This window comes from Perca flavescens, chromosome 9 (genome assembly GCF_004354835.1).
Source record: "Perca flavescens isolate YP-PL-M2 chromosome 9, PFLA_1.0, whole genome shotgun sequence".
Classification (NCBI taxonomy): domain Eukaryota; kingdom Metazoa; phylum Chordata; class Actinopteri; order Perciformes; family Percidae; genus Perca; species Perca flavescens.
In genome coordinates this window covers 20,199,679-20,225,291 of record NC_041339.1, presented here as the reverse complement: position 1 = coordinate 20,225,291, position 25,613 = coordinate 20,199,679, and the positions used below count along the sequence as shown (strand labels likewise).

The window sequence follows — 25,613 nt, the reverse complement described above, 5'->3', positions numbered from 1 at the left end:
GCATGCAAACACTACTGTAATGCGCACCCACTTTCTCTTTCTGTGACATACTGCAAAGTGTACATTAGGAACTGGGTGCTCTCTTAAGACTTAAGTTTGGCTCTTTGAGCTGTGGCGTCAAAGTCAGCTCGTTCTCTCTGAAGGAGGCAAAGAGGCTTGGCTTTACTACATTGACATTCTAAACATTATGGTGCTTAATAGTGCTGCACTTAATATCACACAGGTAAAACATGAAGCATTAGCATTCAAAAGTTAAACATTTTGAGTTCTCTGGGCACCACCTCTCCACTGTAAAAACTGGAACATAAAGTGACTGTTGTAACATTTATAAACATAAAGCCTCTGATATAAGTTAAGAAATAAATTAACTGATAACAGGCAGCAAAAATAAGCTTTTTGTTATTTTTTTACATCCACTTTCTCAAACAAGGGATAGCTTTGTTGATATTATTCCATATCTGCATTCTGCATCAGCATTCACTGCATTCATGGAATACCTTACAAAATAAGTAAGTACATAAATAAATAATCCTTGCACTGTTTAGTAGTCATTATTCTTTCCTTTTACAGTACCATGACTTATAACTGTACAGTGAGCAGGTATAATACGGCAATTACAATGAGAAAAGAGGGGTAAACCCATTGTCTGGTGTTAATGGGGCTATAGCGGTCGAGGGTACCTGTGGTTTGCTGGTCCAGGCCAGTCCAAACTAATCTAAACTGAACAAGACCCTTTAGCAATCCCAAATCATCCGGCCTTTCTTTGTTGGTCTTCCACGGGGGATTTGGCCCCTGTTGAGGCTCCGTCAGGTGTCCAGAGCTACCTAGAGATCAGATCCGTACCGGACTTGTTGAGATCAGAGTTTGGCTGCGTGAGAGTCAAGGGAGGAAAGTTGAGGTCAAAAGGCGAGGTGTCGGAAGCCAGGGTTGCCACGGTGACCTCAGAAGTGGCCCATCCTGGCGGCGAAAAGGCTGCTTGAGTGTGGAACGGCCGAGGAGATGCGGCCAAAGCTGGACGAAGGCCACTTCATGATGAACTGGGAGGTCACTGGCAGCAGATACCTGGACAGACGGACAGGAGCGAGGGACGGAGGGATTAGGGGAGAGGATGAACATAATGAGAGGATTAGATATGCAAAGGTCACAATTTAGAGGTCAGGGCGCATTAGTGCTTGGCACTGAGACCACACACTGCACACTTTTCATATATTGATTCTACCATTTTATGGCCGTCTCCATTTGCACATTTCCACTTTAATAATAGCCTGGTGATTTCAAGATATTGCGACCACTCTCACTTTGAAAACGAGAAAAAAGAAATAAATTGTGAGATCCATATGATCTGGGGTATTTTGTGTAGGGCTGCAACTAACGATTTTTCAATTAATCAATAATTTTGTCTATAAAATGCCAGAAAATAATGACGGTTATAATTCCCCACACACCAAGGTGACAAGATGTCCTGTTTTGTCTGGCCAACAGTCCAAAACCCAAATATATTTAGTGTAATATCATGTATGACAAAAAAAGCATCAAAGACTCATATTTGAAATGTGGAAACAGCAATATTTTGGCTTTTTGCTTAGAAGAATTATCAGTGCTAATTATCAATTTTAGATTTAGATTATTCGATTATCAAAATAGTTTACGATTAATTTGATTAAGTAATCGATTATCATTACAGCTTTAATTTTATGTACTGTACCAAATCTAAAATTCAATACACATCATGCTCTCGGTTACAGTCCCGTTTAATTAGATGATATGCCGTATCATGAACAGAAAATCCTCACCTATCATTCCGAGGCATAGGCGTCAGTACCTTTCTAAGACTTTTCTATGACACCTTCCACCGAGACAGAGCAGTGAGGCAGCTCCTGCTAACAGCGTTCCAGTACCTGAGAATGAGACCAGCGTCAGGTTGAGATAGAGTCAGGAGGAGCTGAATCCTGCTCCCATCTTCCTTAGCTACTGGAAATGAGTCAGATATGGTTGTCAGGGGAATGTCAGATGATATGATCAAATCCTGGACATGGTTAACTAAAGGTTATGCAAATGTTGGGGTACTCTTCAGAAAACATGAGACAGGGGAAGGTTTGAATTCTTCCAGACTGATCAGTTGGAAGAATGACTTACATTTAGGGGCTTTTGCAGCACACTGCTTATATTGTGATGTTATACGTTATGTGACCTTATTGCCACATCTGCAGAAAGTTGTTAGCTAAAAAAAAGTACATCTAATACCCGTTTAGTTAAACGAGTACAATGGACAAAAGAAATAGTCCTTGTGGAAGTGTTTAAGATGTGACAATCTAATCAAAAGGGAGCCACTGGGGCTGAGGATTACAGAGTGAAGAAATAATATCTTCTTTTGAGCTGGTGCAGAGATAGCATACTTTTTCTCTGACAGCTCTCTCTCCTTGTGAAGTAGCTCTTGGACAAATTAGCCGAGCAGTTTCTTCCAAAGGAAAATAAAAAAAAGCACACGTCGCTGAGAGCGTCTGCTTCAGCACAGCCCCCGACTCAGGAGAGTTAGAAGGGATTCAAATTAACTTCATTTAGTCCAAGTAAAGTTCACTTGAAGCAGCTTCAAGTGGGCCGTAGGTATCCCTCCAGCACATCTTCTTCGGCTCTGACTGGACTCGGTGAACAAGGGCTCGGTCCGGCCCTTCTTCTTAAACTCCACTCAAACCCAAGAGAACAGGAGGGCAGGATATGTTTTGCTCTAAGCCGTACACATCTGCTTCTCAAGTACAGTCTTCAAAGTGACATTTAGTGATTCCATACAACGATTTTGTGTCACCCTTGGATTCATTTCTTCTACATTTCTTATGTTTTCCCCCTGCTCGGCACCTTATACCATCACCGTAGATTCACAGTATTCATCAATTGGGATTCTGTTCATGGATTTGTGGTGTGATTTCTTTCTTTTTCTTTTTTTTTTTCTTTCTCCCCTTCATTTCCATGAGGCTTTCACTGAAACCCCCAAGCCCAGGTATGGAAATGGCAGTCAAAAAAAAGAAAGAAAATCAAATATTGAACATTCATTTGGGGCCCGAGTGTATGTTCTTCAGAGATCCTCTGCTATTCACTTTGAGAATATTCTGCTCATAGAAAGCATCACGATGCTGGTCGTGGCGAGGGGCGGGGTGGGGGGGCTTCTCACGTCCAAGCGGCCGCTGTCTCTGCAGGCTATATTTAATTGGACTCTCATTCGGTATCTTCCAGGTTCGTCCTCCTTTTGATCATGAAGAAGATCTTGGCAACAGCGTGCATGCTTGAAAGCCAGTGGGAGTCTTGTCCATGCACTTGTGCTTTGCTTCAATCCATAAGTTGACAGGGAGACAAAAATATACTCTCCTGCTCCGCTCCTTACATGCACAGCTACAACCTACCACTGTTTCTACTGACATGCCTTCAATGCTCCTCCTAAGTCCTCTATCGAGATGCAACTGCCACAGCAAATTAGAAGGAGGCCAGACAAAACAAAATGCCATGACTAAGGATGGAGAGGAAGACTGCCGCAATAGCTGACGCAATCATAAACCAAGAGGTACAAAGAGGCTTGAAGGTTATCTGCAGCCCACATTCAGCTCAACACCCCTATTAACCCTAATTACTGCCACACTTTTCAGACAGATGAAAGTTAATAGAATCTGAAACTTTTGTCATCATGGGAAAATTGTCTTTGGGTAGTGACAGTAATTCCAGGCTTAACAAGAAAGTCATTAGTGAAGCTATTTGGCTACTTCCTCTCATCTGCCCACACAGACTGAAGGACTTTGCTAAGACCCATGTGGCTGTTGACACACCTGATGAGGGCACTCAACAGAGGAAGGATGCTTCAACAAAAGCGGGCAGGTGTGGTCAACAATGGAGACCGCAAAGACCCCGGGCCAACAGACCCACTTTGACGTGTGCCAAAGGCTGCCAAGAGCTCTGCCATTGTATGCGTTATGCATGTGTGTGTGTGTGTGTGTGTGTGTGTGTGTGTGTGTGTACATGCACAAGAGACAGTGCAGATATTTAGTTAGTTAGTTCAAAGGAGCCAAATTGGCCTGAATATATTATGTTTAATTTGAATGTCTAAAATAGTTCAAGTAGTCGGAACTTGTCTTCCAAAAAAGCAATTTTCTGTGTGTGATCACATATTGAACTAGACGCTTTAAGATATCTGTCCACTTTAGCCTTCGAGAAATGTCATACACAGTATACAGGTGTCAAAAATGTGTTCTCAAACACAACTGATGCATATATATTTATTTCACACTTCTTAGTTTTCATCTTTGGATCAAAACAACTCCTCTTAAAGGAAACGGAACTTGACCCGCTATTTTTCCTTTTTTCTTTTTTTTCTGGCATTAAGTTCAGTGAAGTTGTGAAGTAACCCTGATAAAATAAACCTAATTATGTTGTAATAATAAATAATGTATTAAGTTTACATTAAAGAATAGGACCAAATATTTTCAAGCATGTTTAAAACAATACTCACATACGTACAGTACATTGAAAGATACTGGTTGCAGTAATTGTTACTGGTGTCCTTACTATTGCAACTCTAATGTAAGACATGGAGGACAAAATCCACAATTCTCTTTCCGTGCAAAAATACATTATAAAGTTCAGCTGAATCTGATATGTGGCTTCAGCAGTCTGAGTTAGACAAATCAAGTGGGTATCTTCTTCCAAATGAAGACTGTTTAGTATGAAATTCCCTCTTTTGTGTTTTGTCTTATGAATGGGAAAACAGCATTAAGAATATTTGTGGACTGTGGATTTTGTCCCCCATCTGAGTGACTGGAAGTATAGACAACCAGAAAACAGTTTTGATGTACAAACTGTACGGGCCTGTGAGTATTGTTTCAGACAGAACCTATCCTTTAAATGTATATGTCAGTTGGATGTGGACATGGCTCGAGAGAAATAGTTTGAGGTTAGTTCGGGTGTGAAACATTGAGAAGGGAAGAATGATTGTTGCGTAGCAGTCACATGACATGTACATGCACACTCCACACACACACACACACACACACACACACAATTTACCCCCGTAGAAAGCTTGTGCAATAAGAAAATAATCCTAATTGCTTCTCATCTATCTGAAGTGGCGGCGGGCTGCGACTGTTCCCTGCATGCCTGATGGAGAGATGTGAACCGCTTGCGTTGTGAAACTGTAAAACACACGATGCAAGCCGAGCATTTTTCTGTCTTCTTGTGACAAGAAGAGAGTATAGCTTAGGTTGATCATGGCACTGATGCGGTGCAGGTGAGGCGCTCAGTTCCCACTGAGGCTACTCGTACTGAAAATGCCCTCAGGATAATTTGCTCTTGATAAAAGAGTTAAGTGAAAGGCATAGTTAAGCATGTGGCAGCAGGGTGATTGGCTGGTGATGTACAGCAAGCTGGCCCAATGGCTGCGGTGTGGACAAACGGTGCTCCAAACAGTCTTAATATGCTTCCTTCTCCTATCTCCTTCATTTCAAATACATTGTTTATAGTTTTGGGCATCAGATCATTTGAAACATATCTGATTCTCATGCTGTATGAGTCATTCCAAACATCACTTATTTGAATATTAGTGAGGGAAAGGAGAGGAGACCATGCTAGACTGTTGGTTGTGCAGCCAATGCAACCCTCATTGGGCAGGTGGGACCAAGCCTTTGTTACAGCCGTGAGGTGGTGGGGAGCAGCAGAAAGCAGGGAACAGCGACGGTGCTGGAAGATGGGGGCGGGAGGGGGGGGGGGGTTTAGCAGAACTAAACCAAGCAGAGACCTGCGTCAAGGGGCGAAGAGACGGAGGAAGAGGAGGAAGAAGCGGCAGCGACAGCAGCAGGGGTGGAGCCATGGGTAGAGGCTGGTCCCGCAGCAAATGGTAAGCTTTTTTACACAGACAAATATATACACAGAAGAAATAAGGAGAGACAGACCAATGCATGCTTACATGGACTCTCAAGGATACCTACTGCAAACAATTGGATACACCAGTGTGTCATGTTGTGCATGCTCGAGTTATTAAATCCAATTACAGTTTTATCTTAAAGTCTTCACATAGTCCACTGATTAATTCATATTCTTGAATCTATCCTCGTAACAAATATGCTCAAGATAAAATAATCAACAGCAACGATGTCAGATTAGTCAAACATAACTATATTTACGACTGTACACAAACCCCACACACTTTTTTTCTTCAGCTGAGGTTTTTATACTGTGGGCGCAAAGTGATAGCCTGTTAAAATATGCGCTAGAGTTATGAATCATGCAACGCAAGGCCCCAGGAAAAAAGGAGCTCTCTCTCTCATAAGGTCATTTGCTGCACAGGCTCATCTGGGCTCTAATTGAATTAAGCAGGCCTCGGGGGGCCCTGGGCTAACCTGAGCGCTAATCTGTGGGCCATTATTTCCTGTTAACAGCACACTCCCTCTCTCCCTCTCCCCACCCTCCTCCCTCCCTGTCTGCCAGCCCAAAGCATATGTGCTTTAAAAGTTCGTTCACTCCAAACCTGAGCTGCTGTCTCCTGCGGGGATCACCTTAAAAATAGAATGAGGCTTATTTTTTTTGTTTGTTTTATCGGGGTTATGTGATGAAGATGATTGCTCTGAGTCTCCATGGAGAGGAGAGGGGAAATGTTTCCTGAGAGAGGTTAAACGATGATAGCTGTTGAAATCAAAGTTTTCTTGTCTGTACGTCAAAGTTAATTCATGTAGTTTTTGTCTTTTAAAGGAAGTTTTAAAACGTTTAGAACTAGGCATCTCTGTGGTTCATACTGCTTTAACAAACTCAGCTTTAACCAGTTTCCATCTGGACTTAAAAATCAACCAAAGGAAGACACCATAATTATTATTCCTAACACCAAGGATGTCTCCTGTTAACCTTAACGCAGGTTCAGTATCCTAGTAGGCTTACTTTTCTGCCCGTGATGTGTAGTGTGTGTTGGGTCGTTTTATAGTGTTTTGATACCGTTATTATGACCATATAGATGTGCACTAGTTTAATCTATAAACTAGGTTGATATAAGATATGAAAATAATCTATTTATGGGTCTGAAGACTTTTTGGGCATTTAGATCAATGCCCTTTCCAGAGCAAGAGCTCAACATCTTGCACAAGGACACTGAGTACAGCTTTAACCTGGGACCTACCAGTAGACTCTTGAATCCCATTGTATCCTTGAATCTTGTAGAGCCACCCTACTGCATACTGAACTATCTATTACAGCAGGAAATCTATAAGAATCTTTCGGAAAAAAATAAAGAGCTCAGTGGGAAGACATTAAAGAGTTCGGTGTCCTCCTCACCTGGTGTCGTCCCATTCAGGGCTGAGTCCGGTCAGAGAGCCACGGGACTCTGAGACAAACTTGTAGACGACCAACAGGCAGTCTCGGCACAGCTGGACCAGCCTGCGGCAGCACTGCAGCTCCTGGGGTGACACCACCTCGCTGCTCTTACTGAAGATGGTCTCCCACGATGAACTGGAGACCAAACGAGAGGACACACACACAGACACAGAGTGAAATGCGATTAACAGTAAAAGATTAGCATCACAATAAAATCATCAATATACACAAGTATACAGTACATCATGTGTATGCATGATGCACACACAGCTTAAGTCATATTCACTTATCATATGCACACTTGCATACACACACACAGACATGCAGGAAGACACACAGGGAGGAAGGATGAAACAAATCCAAGTACAGTTAACCCCCTTTACAACCCCGGACATACCCCTCACTGTGAGAGAGCTTCAACAACTGAGACACACAACCCAGGGGGGTACGTTTGATGTCTACCCCCTTTCACTCTTTGGGAGGCGGGGATGCTTCCTCTGAAAGAGTTCAAAACTGTGTGTGTGTGTGTGTGTGTGTGTGTGTGTGTGTGTGTGTGTGTGTGTGTGTTTCCATTCTCTTTCTAAGTCGTTTTCAAAGCCTGTTGAATTCATTGGCCACAATAGCTGCTAGGCCGTTTGATTGTTGTTAAGTCCCTTAGATAAAATATCAAACAAGAGACAGAGAATAGTTGGAGTGTGCTTTCACGGTGCACCGCTTTTCTGTTGCTGCGTGACATCGGGGCCCCCTATTGGGTTTATCCGTGTTTGGGCCGTGGCCTGTTGTAGGGAGGGGTCGGACGATAGGCTAGCAAGCTAGCTGGATCGTCCAGGCAAGCTGTAGTCAGACAAAAGCTGCATGGGGCGCAGCCTGCAAGGGGTAGCTGAGACTAGGCTAATCCTCCCAGGCCTCTACCCCTCCACCCAATCTTTTCTCTACCTTTTTTTTTTTTTACGACGTCTCATTTTCAATCACTCTCCCCTCCGCTTTTTCTCTGTCACCGGGTCTCTCCCCATCTCGCCTTCTGCTTATCATCTCCTTCATCTCTATCACCCGCTCAATCCCTTCCCCACTCTCCCTTAATTACGACTGCCAAGGAAGTAAGGGAGGAAGCAAATGGAGAGCTGTGGGCAGCGACTTCAGTTACACCCTCTGAGCCCTCTGTGTTGAGGGAAACACGGCCACTGAACAACTGAACTGTAAAGAATATGGAGAGGAAGAGATGCAAAAAGGTCACACCTTCATCACAGACGAGATGAAAAGCTACCGGCACAGCAGCTGTCTGCATGTCAGCTGTCTGCGTGTGTGTGTGTGTGTGTGTGTGTGTGTGTGTTGCTGCATTTGTAACACTGAGGCTGCTAATGTGTTCCTTTAAAGGAAGCAAAATATGTGAAAGCCAATGTGAACTACTGATGGCAAACAGTAGTTTTGTGTGTGTGTCTGCTGTTATGGGGTTTCTATATAAGCATGATCAAGTTGGCTGTCACTGCTGTGACTCATCTTGTAGGAAGCCACTTACTGTGACATCAAAAATGTAGAAAAATATGAAAGCCAAATGAAAACCTCAAAGTATTTGAAACAAATTATAGTAAAAGTACTAAGAGGCCTTCATTCACCTCCTTCCTGCTTCCATTCCTCCCCTCTCCTTTTCTTGCTCTCACCTGTGAAAAAGCCCTGATTAACAGCCTAGATTTGTGACCTTAATTTACACCCCGTCTCCGAAGAGTAACATGTTTCTTTCATCCCCAGGAGCTTTCAAGAAAGTGCAGCGGGGTCTGGTTGGTCTGTCACTCATTCTCTGTCATTCAGCTGCAGCTGCTTCCCTCGTCATACTGAATAAAAATCGCAAATTGTCCGTGCTGTCACTGAAAATGATATATTGACGAACACTGGGCTTAAGGACACAGGGAGATTGCGTGGTGCGTGAACTTCTAGTTATGGAGACGAAATAGTGGCGGTAATTGGCCGGCAGTGTGATCACTTGTTTGTGTTGAATTAAAAACATAAGTGTCCATGAACGTCTCTATTTCCTCCAAGGGTATTCTTTCTGACTCTAATTTTGTCTTGGTAGGTTGGTCTTGATTTAAGTCACCAATTACAGTTAAACATATTTAAATTTCTTTGCTTTCCTCTCTCCATGTTGGCAGGCTTCTCGCCCCACCTTGGATTGTGATGTGGTCAAATGACGCTTACGAACTAGTTCGTTTCAAGTATACCCCAGCCACTTCATTCTCACCCTAACTCAGCTCACAACCTGGCAACTGGCAACTGGCCTACCCGGTGTTCAAGAAGCAGTTCCACAGGCCCTGGCCATGACTCCAGAGAAGCCGGTTGAAGACGCGGTTAAAGAGCCGGTAGAGGTGGAGACTTTCTACGTCCGGCTCCCTCCAGATCCGTTGCAGTGCTGAGCGTACATTGGTACGCACAATGTCCAACACCTGAGTGACAGAGAAAGTGAGAAGGAGATGGGGGGGGAAACAGAGGGGGAAAAAGTTTTAAACCAAGCATGTGATAATAAAGGGAATGAATGCTAAATTACATAATGCAACAGCATTTCTGAATTGATATGCATGAGTTGGCATTTATTTCAACTGTAAGATGTTTTTCTCTTTTTTATCTTACCTTAAAACTAGCAATCCCAAAGGCTAATGCATTCACTCAGTAAGCACACATACAGTACACATATAGTATATGAACAAACACATCCTGATCCTAATTTAATCAGACCATACACATATGTAGTGAGGATTTCAGCAGGTTTATCTCTGCATTTGTGTTAAAGCATGCACAGCCATACAGCCTGTGTGTGTGTGTGTGTGTGTGTGTGTTTGTGTGTGTGTGTGTGTGTGTGTGTGTGTGTGTGTGTGTGTGTGTGTGTGTGTGTGTGTGTGTGTGTGTGGTAGAAGCAGGACAAAAAAAATGCTGGGGCAGACAGTGGAGAGCATGGGGGAGGACTAATTGCTGCACCGACGTCAGTCTTGGAGAGAAGGTGTCAGAAGTTCCCAGGCGGTCTGAGGACACCTACGCCAGCCTTCCATCTTCCCTTCTTCGTTTTCCTCCTCCCTACCCACCTCACTGCCTTCTCTTCCTCCCCTTTTCTTTCTCTTTTCACCCCGCTCAGAGTGCAGTGCTGTGGCTCTTTTGACTTTGATTCCTCGCTCCTCATTACTGACGTGCCCGTCTGACTGTGTGTGCGTGCATGTGTGTTTGCGATGCGAAGAGGCAAGATTTCCCTACAGCAATATAAGGCGAGCGTGACACGCATACACACTCAGACAAACGGATAGATGAGTAAACACACACACAGATATGTTTTGGTATGGTAATCAGATGGCAGAGCAGTGGGTGCTACATTCCTGACCTCTGCCTGCTGCTCATTAGGCTGCTCCACTCCAAATAAAAAACATTGGCTCGCTACGCCACAGCCCACAACACAGCAGAAAGCAGCGGCTGAGAGATCACATCATTACTGACACGCCTACTGGATGCCATTTCACGTCTTGTCCCCTCTTCTGTTTTGTTTACATCCTATTTGGTGTCTCTTCCTCTCGCTGTCTGACATGATAATGATCTACATGCATGTCTTTTTTCTTTAAAGTTTGATTTGGGTATTATCTTCGTATTTTAAAAGTTGTTCAAAAGCATTCAAAGGAATAGGTAGGAGCGGTGACATTTTCTCCAGTTTTAACAACGTCCACTCTATACAGGGTGACAGTATAGACTGTGTGGGAGCATGGGCGAAGGCAGGACATTTATACAGGTGTCAAAGGATAAATGTGACCCATTTTTAAGATTTATTAAAAATAATAACTAGATGCAGCTCAGGTTTTCTCACTTACACGTTAGCTCTTTATCTTTGTCAAACACACATACCTGCCAGATTTGTACAGTTGGGGGCATGTTAATCTCTGCAGCTCAATGCCACATTTCCACCAGCCTTTCCTCGTTTTCTATTACGAAAGTCCTCTAATTTTTCTCTTCTTTGTTGAATTGTTAATCATTGTCTGTCGGGGGTTATGATCTAGTTAGGAAGCAGTGACTGCTTATCCAGATTCTAGCAAATGTGGTGGTAACAGGTTTGAAATAATCAGGTGACCCTAAACGTCTCATGAATCAGTTCAGGAGTTAAAAAGTTTAGACTGATGATCTGCTGAGCATTGGTAGCTACCGAAGAAATTAAGCCAAACTGTCCTCTATTTCTTTTGAGGGGCAAGTCAGAGGTAAATTGGCTCAGATATCTTGCAATCTGATTCCAGCATAGGACTTACCTTCCGCTGTTTGGTAGAGTCCAGCTTCACTAGCCAATAGGAGGCCACCTTTGATTTGTGGTATTTCCAGTTGTCTAGGATCTGTGAAAGAGAAGTCAGGGTTAAAAAAAGGAAAAACATGCACAAAACATGTTTTTAAAACAGACTTCCTTTAAAAAGTAGAACAACAATCAAGCAACACCCTCAGTATTTTAAAGATCTTTCATTTTGAACCAATAAACAAACACTGCAGGTCTACTCCTCTGTAATTGTATTACATCTACTGTTTCCCACCAGTCCTCTGTCAAAACCCAGGGTAACAACAATAAAAACAAATAAGACTAGAAAGATGCCCAGATGGAGTGCAGTTAAACTTTAGTACTTTAAATTTATATTTTATAACTATAAGAATGTGCGGACAAAGTCTAGAGCTCATTCCCACCGTATCACATTCAACCTTTCAGACATTCTTTCACACCTCAGCCCAGACATGGATTCTGTAACATTGCTGGGTTCATCTGTTTACGTCATTGATTTTGGCTTTCACACAGGTCGCCATTATAGAAAAGTTCCATGTTCGAACATAACAGGACCACTAAGGATAGAGCTGCAATGCTTGTGCGAATTTTGGCATCTGGCACGTGATACTCAGCAACACAGGAAATATAGTGTAAAAGGGGAGAGATTGTTTACTGCAGCACATCCGTTTGGTGTCTTGTCATTTTGCCTTCAGTGTGTACTGAGAGTAGTTCTGCAATCAGACCAATTGCCAGACAGTTTTACAAAACTACTACTAAATCTCCCGCTTCAATGATGAGGCAGAGAATTTAAAGCGACACTATGAAACTTTTAGCGCAAGCTGTAGTTCCAATGAGACAACCTAGGGGGACCGAAGCGGGAAAAGTTACATAATGTTGCTTTAAAGCATCGCTTTAATTTAATTTCTCATGACTAGTTTGGATGCTATACGCAAAACCTTGTTTTGTACTTCTACTGGAACATGAGTACTTTTGTTTATATTTGAGCCAAAACAACTATGTAAATGTTGAGCTCTGTGGAAAAAAAATTACTTGAGGTAATTTTCAAAATGATGTGTAAAATGTGGCGAGCATTTACAGAATACAGTGCTTGTCTGGTTTTTTTTTTTTTTCGTAGCACAACTCAGGAATAACAGGGATAAAAAAATCAAGTCATGATCTTTGGTACATAAGCAGAAAAACCCTATGTTTTGTAGGTGTGTCAAAAATCCTTGGGGCATGTATCGTTACGCTCAAAAGCTGTGCTGGATATTCCCATGCACTTGCTGCTAGTGCCAACATCATTGTGTACCTACAGGCACTGTTATTGTTGCTCTGTTGACTTAGTCTACTTCTACCCACTGGTGCACATAAACCTCTCACGTAGCATTTTAAATTCCCTTGCAAACAGTGCTCCCATTGGGAGGCTCCAGTGTAAACTTTGTTTACTCACACACAGACACGCACACACAAAAAAACTATCCGCAAGGATTCACAGATACAGAGCTGAGGTATACACTGAACACTTGTGTTCGCTTTCCAGAAAGTTTCTTATTTGCTTGTTTAGCATTCTTTCTCAATAAGAACCTTATGAACCTCGTGTGGTAAGACGTACGCCCGTTTGTCACATTTGTTTTGTACGTACACAGATTACCCTCAATTAAAGCACGACAAAACATACTCCTTACATTTCACCTTTCAATGGTTCCAAAAAGGCAGGTTTTGAGTGAAAGATAAAAAAGCCAATTAGTGGGATGGAAACACACCATTAGCCCAATTAGACCTATACTTTAACGTGGAAAACATAAATTGTTTTCATGTGAACACTCCTTTCTCTCTTGAGGCAAAGAGAGAACAGTGCAGGTGCAACTGCTCAGCTGCGTTTCCATGGCGCTCTCATTAGGGTTTGTTAACAGTACAGGTGTGCTGGTAATTGTCTCTCACGACCCTGACACACCCAGATGTCACGCACACACATAAACAGTTTTTGCTGTTCTTGTGTGGACATTGTATGGGCTCACATTAATTACTTGGTGGCTTGCCCTTACTTAACCTTGATCATAACAACTACACGCTTTACACGCTCACCCTTACATACCTATGAACGTAACTGAATATTAGCAATAAATTTTTTATAATTACGTCAATGTTAATATTAAGGATCTTATGTGCATTACAACAACAATCTATTAACATGTTATCATGTGTCATTTTGACAATTCCAAATTATGTTTGAAAGGTTATAATGGTTCAGTGCAAGATTTTGCATGTAAAGATTTTAGGGCTGCCCCCAAAACATCAATGACCTTAATCATTAGTCGAGAAGCTGCCAAATCATTTTGTCAGTTGAAAAACTGCCTCTCTTTTTTTTTTCCTTTGGAGACATCATTGTACACAGAGATACGCAGGACTGGAAGGCTTTTTGCCACCCAGCTACTTTAATTGGCTAGTAGCCATTTTCTTCATGTATACTTCTCATGTAGCCAACTAAGAACTTTTTTTTTCCCTCCATTAAACATGTAGTTTTGGTGGTATTTCTGTCATTAGTCAGCCTGGTGAAGACAGTCTGGCTGGCTGCTGCTTTTTCAGCAGCGCATGAGCTGTGGTGCTGAACAGCCGGCTGGTTCTGAGGACAGCGATGGCCATAACGAGTCAGTGTGAAGTGGACGGATGAACGCTTTCATAGTGCTTTTGTGCCGCTGATGTGTTTTGCTTCTGGTGTGAGTTGAAGGTGCCTCTCTTTAGATTTCTTTCTTATTGCGTTGACAAAATGCAATATCCATTTCAGCTTTTGTTATTGGAAAAACTTTCCATAAACTAAATAAAGACGTTTGGAAAATTAATGTATTAAACTGCACACACACCGCAATACAGTAACACAGAGTTTTGGTTTCTTAAAGTGGGTGTTATATCTGCTAGTATTAGTATATAATAGTAGCTAGTTAACTAATACCTATTATTGAATTCTTGGGCAGCCTGCATCCTGTGCAGCAGTGCATGCATAATAAATGTAATTTACATCCATTAACCCAGGATAATACTGTCGACCATATGAACCAATTCTTTTATACAGTAGCATTTTACAGAAACATCAATTTAAGCAAGAGCTTTTGCAATAGCACAAACACAAGTGCAAAGACGCATACAAATGGAAGGACACAGAGATCTGACCAGAAATAGAGGAGGCACTGATTAATACAAAGGAGCAGTGGGGAATAGCGCGCGGCTGCAAACTGACCGACAGGTTGTCACTGGGGTCGTTTGAAAGACAATGGGAGCCAAGCCAGAGCGGACAGGCTATTGTGGAGAGAGGCAAGGAGGTCACTTTTAGTTAGGCTGCAGAGTGACCGCACCTGGCCACAGAGGGGGCTCTGGGAATAAAGTGGGCCCGGATTTCTGGTCAATACTTGTTCACTCCCACTTTCTTTTTCCTTGTTAATTTCAGTCTTTTTCTTAGGTTACTATTTGGTGTATTTTGGCCTTAACAGAGCCGGGAGGGACAACTGAGTGAGATTCAACGCTTTTGGGAGAGGAGAAGGAGACACACCTGGCGGAGAGCTGCTTTTTCTGAATAATTTTGATTCACACAAAATACAGATTAATACATTATTTTTTTAATAACATAATCCACACACAAATACAATAGAAATAGTGCACCAACCTCATCCAGAACAGCCTCTGCCTCCTCCTCAGTTTTGCCTGGAAACCTGATCCTCATGGCGGTGAGTACGGCCAGAGTCTGACGCACCAGCTCGGCCTCCTGCTCTTTGCTCCTTAGGTTTATCAGCGGATCGCCCTACGCACACACACAGGTGGAGCGAAACCAAATGAGAATACAGATACTAAGCAATATTAAGCAAAAAGGTTTCCCTTTAACACTGTTTTTGGAGCAAAGTAGATTTAATTACTTAAAGGGCTGCAATTAAGAATTGTTTTCATTATTAATTACCTATAAATGAATGGTATTTTCTAGTGGCAATAAAGGCAAATTGACTTTTATGTGTCAGAGAACATTTGATTAATACTAATTTATGTAGGGGGCTTCTCCAAATCACCTAGGCACAAGAGAGTATTAAGGTACATTAGCACTGCACAGTGTTTGTTAACATGTCCAAACAATGTAAGCAGGGTGTACGGTGTAACTACTGTATTATGAATATTAGTCATTATTATCAGGGGGCATTTAACATTTCACTGGCATTTAATGAACAGGCATTGTTGTCCTGAGTGATAATTCATTTATAATCCTGCTGCCACCTATTATCATTATTTTCTTTACATAGCAGTTAAAACAGAGCAGTATCAGTAACATGCATCATGCTATATATGAAATTAACCTCCTTATTTAATGCTGTACCAGAATGTACTTGTCACCATGTGTGTAATTCCCATGGGAAAGTCAAGTGTGCAAGACACTAAAAAAAATAGGAAAAGATAGGAAGATTCTCCTGTCATTTCTGGTGTCAGGATACAAGATTACAATTGATGCACTCCATGGCCTTTTCTGTGCAAAGGTTTTCCAGTTCTATTCTCAATGTTAAAAAGTTCTGCTGCATTTCATTTTGTTCCACTATATCCAAAGCCTACCAGCATACTTGTAAAGAAGGAAGGGGAATGGAGGAGGCAGGTGGAAAGCAACAGATGGCAACATAATAGAAGACTACAGTAGGGCTATAGAGTATTGAAAGAGCTGCTTAAGAGATTCCTAGTGGGCCAGGATACAATACATGCCACAGGAGGAGAAAAGCAACGATGGCAGAAGTAAATTTTTGCATCAGACTTTGGTGAAATAGAATTGAAAAATGATTCTTAATTGTTTACTTTAAACCTACTCAGAGTAGTGGATCAGCAGAGGATTGCCACAATGAGCAATGTGACCACTTTACTAAATAGAATTCTGTATACTTTTCTGTGACTGACAACTTATATGACACATTCTGAATGTAAAAGGTAAATCCCACTTTGTGTGTGTGTTGAGTATCTTACTATGTTGGAGTGGATGGTCCCCAGGCTGTTGCTGTGAGGCACACGGTGGGCGGAGCCACTGCGGCTTAGCGAGTGAGAGCGCAGCGTGGCGGAGCTCGGCCTGATGAGGTGAGTGGCCATGGGAACTGTGGGCGAAGGCCTGGTGGACAATGCCCGCACCTCATTGGGCGACGAGAGGGAGGCAATGGAGCGAGGGCAGGAGATGGAGCGCCTGATTGGACCAGAAAGTGTTGGGGAAGCAGAGGGGGCGGGGCTGGGTTTGAGCGACTTGATTGGAGGTTTCCAGTGCATGCGACCTGCAGGGAAACAGAGAGGGAAAGGGAGGGGGGAGGAACACTGACTCACTGTCACAATTCAATTTCTTTTCTTCCCTGATCCTGTCTCAGTGCCCCAGTCACTGTCAAGCTCTCCTCTCTGGTTTCCATCCGTTGCCGGGTGGCTTTGGAGATGAAGTGTGACTTTAAAATTCCCGCTCTGGCACACTGGCCCAGTGTGTGTGTGTTATTATGACCGCAGCATGTGTAGTGGAAACCAAAAACTAAACAGTAGTCCTGTCTGGTTTGGGGATGGATTAAAGAGCAGCTTTCTCTCAGACACACACACACACACACACACACACACACACACAGTAATAAAGCTGAAAACCCATACTAACACTCTCCGTCACGCTTGAAACTCCTCCAGATTGTCTACCAGCCAGTGTATTAGTGTGTTTTCTATTCGTGCAGCGTGTGTGTGTCTGACATCAAGTTTGCACACAAGTGATCGTAAGTGTCTCTCTTTTTTGTGTGTGCTGCCGAACCTTCCGAGGTTTGGATATTTTGCCAAATGAGAGCATTATGGGGCTTAGGCCTAGCAGCCCTTTGTGGCTTGGTATAGAGTAGGGCTTGGCAGGGTTGCTGTCTCTCTCTGCACAAGCACATATACACACACACACACACATATCCAAAAGTTGGGCTTTTTGATGGCTTTGTCCCTTATTTTGTGACAAATAGAATGAGCTCCTCTCTATTGAGCAGTTAAAACTGGCAGCCCATAATGCAGCGAGAATTTTTTTCTTTCCAAGGTCGGCACATAGACTGCTGTGAAAGGTGCCCTCTTCAGAGAGTTGAAAGTGAGTTGATGTATGTGACTTATGCGAAATAGTGGGAATGCTTAAGACTTATCACTCTCACTATAAAGCGGGGAATATTTCAGCATTAAGCTCAAGGTGTTTTCAAGGTAAAGGTGTTTCTTTCTCCCTTTTTCTTTCAATCAAATTCTTTTTTCTTTGTCGTCACCTTCTATTCAGTGGAACTGCCCTGTTCAAGATACTTTCCTTAAGTGCTTTTCAGTGCTCTGTGTGTGTGTGTGTGTGTGTGTGTGTGTGTGTGTGTGTGTGTGTGTGTGTGTGTGTGTGTGTGTGTGTGTGTGTGTGTCTGTCTGTCTGTGTGCGTGTGCGTGCCCGGGTGCTTTTGTGTGCTTGTGTGTGTCCAGCAGTGTGTACCTAGAACACTCCTTTACTTCAGCAACAAATAGACACTTTTCACGCGTCACAGACTAGTATCAACCTACTTACACTTTAATTAAAATCCAAGGACCTATTACCATTTTATCACATCAATTAGGCACATTAATACTAGCGGGCTGATGAACATCTGTAATGTCGCCCCTGCTGTCTCACATCATCACAACCTGTACCACACTACTGCTGGAGACTGTGTGTGTGTGTGTGTGTGTGTGTGCGTGCGCACAGTAGGAACTGATCAAAGCAAAACTCTCAGCATATGTATTTAAAAAAGTGTGTGTGCATGTATATGGAAATGTGTTCTGTACAACTATGAATATTTTTCAAACTGTATAACCATGAAAAGAGTACCAGGCTGGAGCGTATGTCATGTGCTTGTAGCATCACAGCATCAATTACAATTTCCTTATGCATCATTATATACAGTACATTCCCAATCGCTATCTCTCCTGCCTGCACTTCGTTCGTTCTGTCATAGTCCGATAAGATGGAAATGGACACAAATGCTGAGACAGAAATATTAAAAATGTGTATATGTGTTGGTGTCTCACTGTGCACATTTACATAATGACGCTGTAATCAGATGGAAGGTTTTAGCTAAAGAACAAAGAAATTAACAAACAGGGCAGGAGGAAAGAGAACAATCAAAATGAGGAGAAAGGAAGCAAAAAATAAATACAAAGTAAACAAGAAAGCAAACAAAGCAAGAAAAAGAGATTGCAGGAAACAACATCCCTGTCAAACCCCCACGCCCTGGCTTCCTTATGAAGACAATTTTATACATCCTGCTGCTTTACCTGAGCGCTCAGCCAAATTCTTCTCCTTGCTCTCCCCAAGGTCGTAGGAAACTTTCTTCTCCCTCTTCTCACCTCCTCTTCCTCCTCCGGCTCTCCTCCTCTCCTCCTCTACTTCTTCGTCTGAGGAGGAGCAGGAGTCATCACCGCTGCTGCCGCTGGTGAAGTCGGCCAGGTAGTCCGGTCGTTGACGCCTTGGTGTCTGACTGGATTCTGGCATGGCGGTCATGGGCTGGCGGGGACAAAAACAGACACATAGATATGCATGAGACATACAGCCGAATGTGCACACATAGATCCATATATTCTACAGTATATATATACATACACATCGTGCTCTTTCTCTCCCTCACATACACTTTTAACTTCATGGGATCTTTTACTAACTGCATTCACTTCCTAGCCCTACACAATCCAAAATGACCTCATTTTTATGAAATGTCATCCTTCCAAAGGTCTAAACTCAAACAGCATCTCACAAGGACATAAGTACGTGAGTAAGCATACACACACATACACACACACACACATATATATAAAAACATTGAGATGTTGTCAACCTCCCTCAGCCTCTCCTCACCCTCAGCCCATTACCATCTGTCACTGGGAGACCTGCTGGTGACACGCTAGCCCACGTGTGTATGTTTGCTTGAAGGCTCATTATGCGCAGATATACAATTATACATGCACTACTTTATAAGCCTGGCTGTAACTATGAACAGGAACACGAGTCATTGTACATTTAACAAATTTGACCTGATTGGTTGATATGTAAAAGTTTAATTCAAAGTATAAGTTTCAAAGTTTCTTTAAGTATTAAATGTTTAACATATATGTGTAAATGACACAATGTAATTGCAACTGTGATGCTTTAATTCTGAAACAGGTTGCTTCTTGTCTTTAATATCTATTTGGGCGATAACCAAAACTACAAGTGGCTGACTTCTGCACATGTGAAATCATGATCTGTATCAGCCCTAAAACACAAACATTTTTTATTTTGTTTTAGCAAAGAGTTCATTAAGTTGAGTCTTGTCTATTTCACATCCTGGAAGGGGACACGCTTAGCATTAATATAGCATTTATACATCTGTTATTCAGCAGTTAGCTCGGGCAGTGCTGTCAGGCCACCCAAATTTATGGGCAGGAAGTGATCACAAGGCTTACACAGTCACCGCTGGGTAGCTGTGCGGGTGAGTGATAGAGGAGGATAGAGACAGAGAGAGATTAAATACATGAGAGGAGAATAAAAGGGAAGATGGGAACATCAGATTGATGGGGAGAGAAATAAAAAGGAGGAAAAGGTGAATCTTAGTATGGGAGTGGAGAGAAACAGAGAGGAGGCTTTGAATAGACGGAGCCAACGGAAATGAGCACAGAGAGAGAGAAAAGGAGACAGGAACAGACGGCAGATAAACACTGGAGAGCAAGACAAAGAGAGGGCCAGACACTGAACAGATGAAGAGAGAGAGAGAGAGAGGGAGAAAGTTTGGATGATGGAGTGAGAGTGGCTGGCTAAAATCACACTAAATGGTGAGCTGTGGAGAAAGGTGCATGCAGAGGCCAACACCACAAGGAACAAAATGTAATCAGGTCCATATAGTCAGAAAGGTAGGAGTGAAAAACACTAAATAAGAGGAAAAAGAGGAAGGAAACTTAAAGGCACTTGCTAGCTCTCCCCCTATTTTACTTCCTGCCTTCCTTGCTCTCGACCACTCGTCCTCTGCGTCTGAACATGTCCTCAGCGATAACAAACCATAGCGGCCCTTCCTTCCCTAAAATCCTGTCTCAGTCCTCTATTCTAGCTTTCGCAGACTCGCTGGTTCAGTTTTACCAGATGGCTTGCGAGCGCTACACCCAAAGGAGTGAATCTATCCGTCACAGCTCTTTCTTTCCACTGCTCTCAATGTCTTTTTCAGCACACTCGGCAACATCGAAACTGATGGGGTCCAAATTAATTTGGACAACAGTGATTGCGTCTGAACAAGTCCTTATTCCAGCTAAGGCCTCTCTAATGCAGCACTGAACTGCCCTGTCGAGTCCCTAACTCACTCTTTGAGTGTTCCAGCCAATTTAGCCCTTGAGTGAGGGATGGATGTAGATGTGCAGAGAGAGAGAGAAAAGGGATGGAGGTGAAGTGAGGGGAGTGAAGCAAGGTGATGGAGGGAGTAATGTGCTGTCGTGGGAAATTGAGGGGGCGTATAGGTGTATGTGACAGAGGGAGAGAGCGAAAGAGAGGGAGATGGACAGAAAGAAAGATAGCACGGAGAGAGCGACAGAGACAGCCTGACAGCTGTCCCCTAGGGGAGTTAGGTCTTTTCTTTGGGCCTTTTTCTGATTCTTTTCTTTCTCGCCTAAACCCGCTACCCCCCTCTTTATTTTTCTGAATCACATCCTATATGCTTTCTGTGGGCATCTGCCTACCTGCCTCTCCCCTCCCTCTCTCTTTCTTTCTCCCTGACACTCTTCTTTGCACTTTTTCTTAGTTCCCTAGAGGCTATGGCCCTTATTCTCCCAACGTCTTTCTCACTCTCACCCACCTTAGGGCCTCGTTGCCTGGAGGATTTGCCCATCAGCTTCTCGTCGTCCAGTTCACATTGCTCCAGCAGATCCAAAATGTCCTCCTCCTACACCCCAACACATACCGAAAACAAAAGGTAAATTAGAATATGCTAAAGGTGATGATTTATGTTACACCAGGGAACATACAGTATCAAGCATCAGCAAAGACTAAAAGAGTAGTTGAATCTTGATGATACACTGATAAGGAATAATTCAATTTGTCATATCTGTAATTACTTTGAAGTCAAAACGAGGTGTAAGAAAATAAGAAACTTCAATTATTAAAAAAGGGGGGGAAGGATGAAAAAGTTTGACTTCACAGGCATATGCACCTTATCTAGGGATTAGAAAAAAAAGACCCTGGCTGAACATGCATTGCTATTTGGCAGCGCTCATAGAGGCTGAATTTGGAAAAGGAAGAGTCACGGCCATGGCCAATATGCTGGGGCCCTGTCCATTTGGCCGTAGCTGAAATGCAAGCAAAGGTGATTAATGTTGCTTCACGGCCGGGACATGAAAAGCTCCTACTTGACGCTCAAATACAGATAAAAAGTAATTGTTTTCTCTCAGATTAGCCATCAAGCTGCTTTCTGGGGCCCGTAAAAAGGACACAGTGCCCCTGGCTCTCTGTGTTGTGCATGAACATTTGTATGCGTACATGTATGTGTACAGTGGCATACTTCCATGTCTACAAGACTTATAGTACGCATACATGGGTTTTTTCTAAATGATGCTTTTCTGTTGTGTCTTTTTAGTTTATATATACCTGTTTATGTGACTATGCAATCGTTTATGTGTGTGATGTTGTGGTAACTTGTATGTGTCAGCCTGAACAGGGTTGGGAAGAACTTTTTCTTGTTGTAGCCTGATCAAACCGTTCAGGCAGTATTAAGTAATGTGGCCTGGGTTGAAAAATATGTATGTCAGCTGTCTCCTGCAGTATTCGTCCCCAAGATTGCAGCTGCTAATATGTCTCGAGAGAACCCCAGCAGGTATAAGAAAAAAAGTTTTACAAAAAAACATATTGTGCCCAGCCATTTATTATTCATTATAGGATAGGCTGCTGTAACATAGTATGCACTAAATTGATTGTATAAGAGCTAACAACCAAACTTTGAAATGTTTATGTTGATTAACCCTGATAATTAAGCACTTTGCCTTACTTTAAAGAATGTATTTAGAAATGAAGGGCATTTTTACTAGGCCCACATAATATGGAGCTGCCTGTTACAGTACCTTGCTATTGCCAATGATCTCAGCTCATAAACTATATGGTCAAAACAAAGTACTTTTTTGGCACTGGTGGACCATGTGTGTCCTGTCCAGCAAACTTTTGTATTTTTATCCATTTATGTTAAAACAGCCGTAATTTATTTATAGTGCTGGCAGCTTCTACCTTGACATTCTCTGACTCTCTCATATTTCTTGGCTGTTTGACAGATGACGCTGTCTTGTCCATTTCTGTGGTTAGGAATTTACTTCCTCCCATCGTAAAAAAACAAAACAAAAAAAAAACACATACCCCTGAGCCAGAAGAAAACTTCTGTACTGTAGGTAAAACTGGGCTTATTCTTTTAGATGGAAAAAAAACCTCAGGACTCCTCTCATTTCTACTTCAAAGTAAGGACTGGCTTTGTGGAGAGAGGATAGACAGTGACACTTCTTCTCCCACTGTTCAGCATAAAAATATATTCCAATTTTAAAAAGATTCTTACATAACAAACTGCAGTTGTAAAAAAGAGCAGGCACTATTACTTTGGATGCCTGTAGATGGTGCAGATCTTTAGTTCTGAATTTCTGCTGTTGAATTCAAAATTGAATTGAATTGAATTGAATTGAATAACGGCGGGATAAATGAGTCTTGCGCCCGACGCAAATCTGAAATGGGTTGGTCTGAAGTAGCTAGGTGTGGTTTGGGCCTAATGTGCAATAAACCAATCAGAGCGTCATCTCACATTCCCTTTAAGAGCAGGCGCGCTTGTTCCATGGCGGATTGCTATTATAACGGCGGATTTGCCTGGCACACGTCAGCGGGAGCTGTCCGAGATGTGGCAAAGTAATAAATGCCCGTCTTGGCCGGGTGGCGAAGTTGCTGCGGCCTCTCGGGCGCATCTCCACAAGTCTGGAGAGGATTGCTGCAGCCATGGAGCGTGGGCCTCCAAACGCACCACCTGCTCCTGTTGTGCCCCTTCCTCCACTCCCCACTCCATCTCCGTCCACCCACTCCACCAGGAGTGTCCAATCCCACCGTAGTTCAACATCACATCTCCTTAATTCCTCTAATATTTCTTCATTTATGTCATCAACACATCCATGATTCATGGAAATGTTGTGTAAAACACAACAAGCCACAAAGAATGCTGCGACTTTTTGAGGACTGTACTGTAAAGTGACTGATCTATCCAAACACCTGAAGCGCATTTTCAGTAATATTTTTCTTTGTAATTATGTATGGTTTGCAAAAATGGAAACTGCTGCGTCCATGTAGATGAGAGAAGTGTATGCGCGTTGTGCACACGCTACATTATGGCCAAGCATGCGCCCCTAAAATAGCATCTGAATAAGGCGCCACTGACTTTAGACCAGGTTTTTCTTGGTCAGTGGTCAACTGTTTTCTGAAACTGCAAAATAGCACCAGGTAACGTTTGCGCCGGAACACGCCTCCTCTTTTCGCTGAACCGCCCCCGGGAGCGCAAATACATTCTCTAATTTACCGACGTACGTCTGTGGAGGGAAAAGTCCGCTGTGCGTTGGGTGCAAAATAGGAATGATACATGCGTCGGTGTACAAAGGCAATTGCGCTGATTGCAAGATAGGGCCCAGTCTATTGGATGATACTGGCTGGTCTTGGTTTCAGGCGCTTCACATCAGTAATGTGTTGTTTTATCTCCAGCATAAACTCCAGCTAAAAAGCTATTTACTGTTTTCAAAACAGACTACTTCCACACCCTTACGAATCTTTATATCCCTCTGCTTAATGTCCAGAGCTTGCAGACCACTTTGACAGGAACTGCACTGACTGTGAAGTGCTCCCACACACTTGTGTACTTCTGCTCTTTTATTATACTGGCAGAGCGCTACAGGCCGGCTGAGCATGCACCTGCTCAACAATATTTCTTTGTTTTCAGTATCCATGTGACAAAAATGGAGGAATGGGAATACATCATTACATGTCATTTAGCCAATGCTTTTATCCAAATCAACATACAGTTGCTATACTGTATATCAGACACATTGGTTGATGTATCACGGTGGGAATTGAACCCAGATCTCCCATACTAAAGGCACGTGTCATATCCACTGTGCCATCACCACCACATCAGCTGAAAACAGCTAGCTAACATAGATAGCTAACAAAACTAACAATTTGATGCATACCTGTCATCCTAACTGTGATGGAAGTGGGGAGAAGGGTGATGCAAACCCTGTACAAACCAGTGTAACCCGTGGGTGTGTTGTCTGTCGCACAGCAATGAAGCCAGGCTCTGCAATGCATCACCATGTTATCGCTAGGATTAGAACACGTTTTATTTATTTTGATAGTGTGACAGTCCATGACATTTTTCAATTCATGGCCCAGAGAAGCCCACAAAGGCAGCAAACACGAGTCAGGTTGGTACCATGTCCGTCAGATTTGACAGATATGTTAAAGGCATGCTGGCAAATGACCTTTGGCCTCTTGCAACAGATAATACTAGCCAAACAGGCAATGCACGTCAAATGATGACTTATAGATCCCTACAGGGTTATAGACCAAAGCACTGTGACTGGAGCACAAAATTAAAGGCTTTGGTTAATCATAAGAGCATCAATTGTTATGTTTAGGTCAAAACATTTAGCTACAGTTTAAAATGGTTAGGTTTAGGTAAAGATTAGAGATGTCTGGTATTAAAAGTTTAGCGCTAATGCTAACATTAGCTAATTTCCTAACAAGTTAAAAAAAGCTGTGCTTTGTGAGCAGATAAAAGTTAAAGGCAAAACAAGTACTGGTACTTGAACAGGCAACTTGAATTACTTGAATAGGCAACAATAGCACTCAAACTCATGCAGGCTATAAATAAGCTAAACTCTGTGTCACTGTTTGAGGTCAATGACAGTGACGACACAAAAGCAAAACTGAGGTCCACAAACAAACCACCTGATGAAATCAAGAAATGTAACTGAAATA

General features: G+C 42.7%; 1 protein-coding gene across 3 annotated transcripts in view; it reads right to left on the bottom strand.

The window, feature by feature from the left end:
• Positions 1–784: 784 nt before the first annotated feature.
• Positions 785–25,613, bottom strand: part of ttll7 (tubulin tyrosine ligase-like family, member 7) — a 67,594-nt gene continuing 42,765 nt past the window's right edge. For 2 of the 3 annotated variants that reach the window (XM_028586944.1, XM_028586946.1), the window contains 8 exons: positions 21,424–21,510; positions 18,887–19,115; positions 16,583–16,878; positions 15,258–15,392; positions 11,601–11,681; positions 9,610–9,770; positions 7,297–7,470; positions 785–1,062 (listed from right to left, as the gene is read on the bottom strand). In XM_028586944.1, the coding sequence (XP_028442745.1) occupies positions 942–1,062; positions 7,297–7,470; positions 9,610–9,770; positions 11,601–11,681; positions 15,258–15,392; positions 16,583–16,878; positions 18,887–19,115; positions 21,424–21,510 (1,284 nt within the window). In that variant the 3' untranslated portion in view covers positions 785–941. Of the gene's footprint in view, positions 1,063–1,793; positions 1,899–7,296; positions 7,471–9,609; positions 9,771–11,600; positions 11,682–15,257; positions 15,393–16,582; positions 16,879–18,886; positions 19,116–21,423; positions 21,511–25,613 lie in introns of all 3 variants that reach the window. The other variant, XM_028586945.1, reaches the window with a different exon arrangement.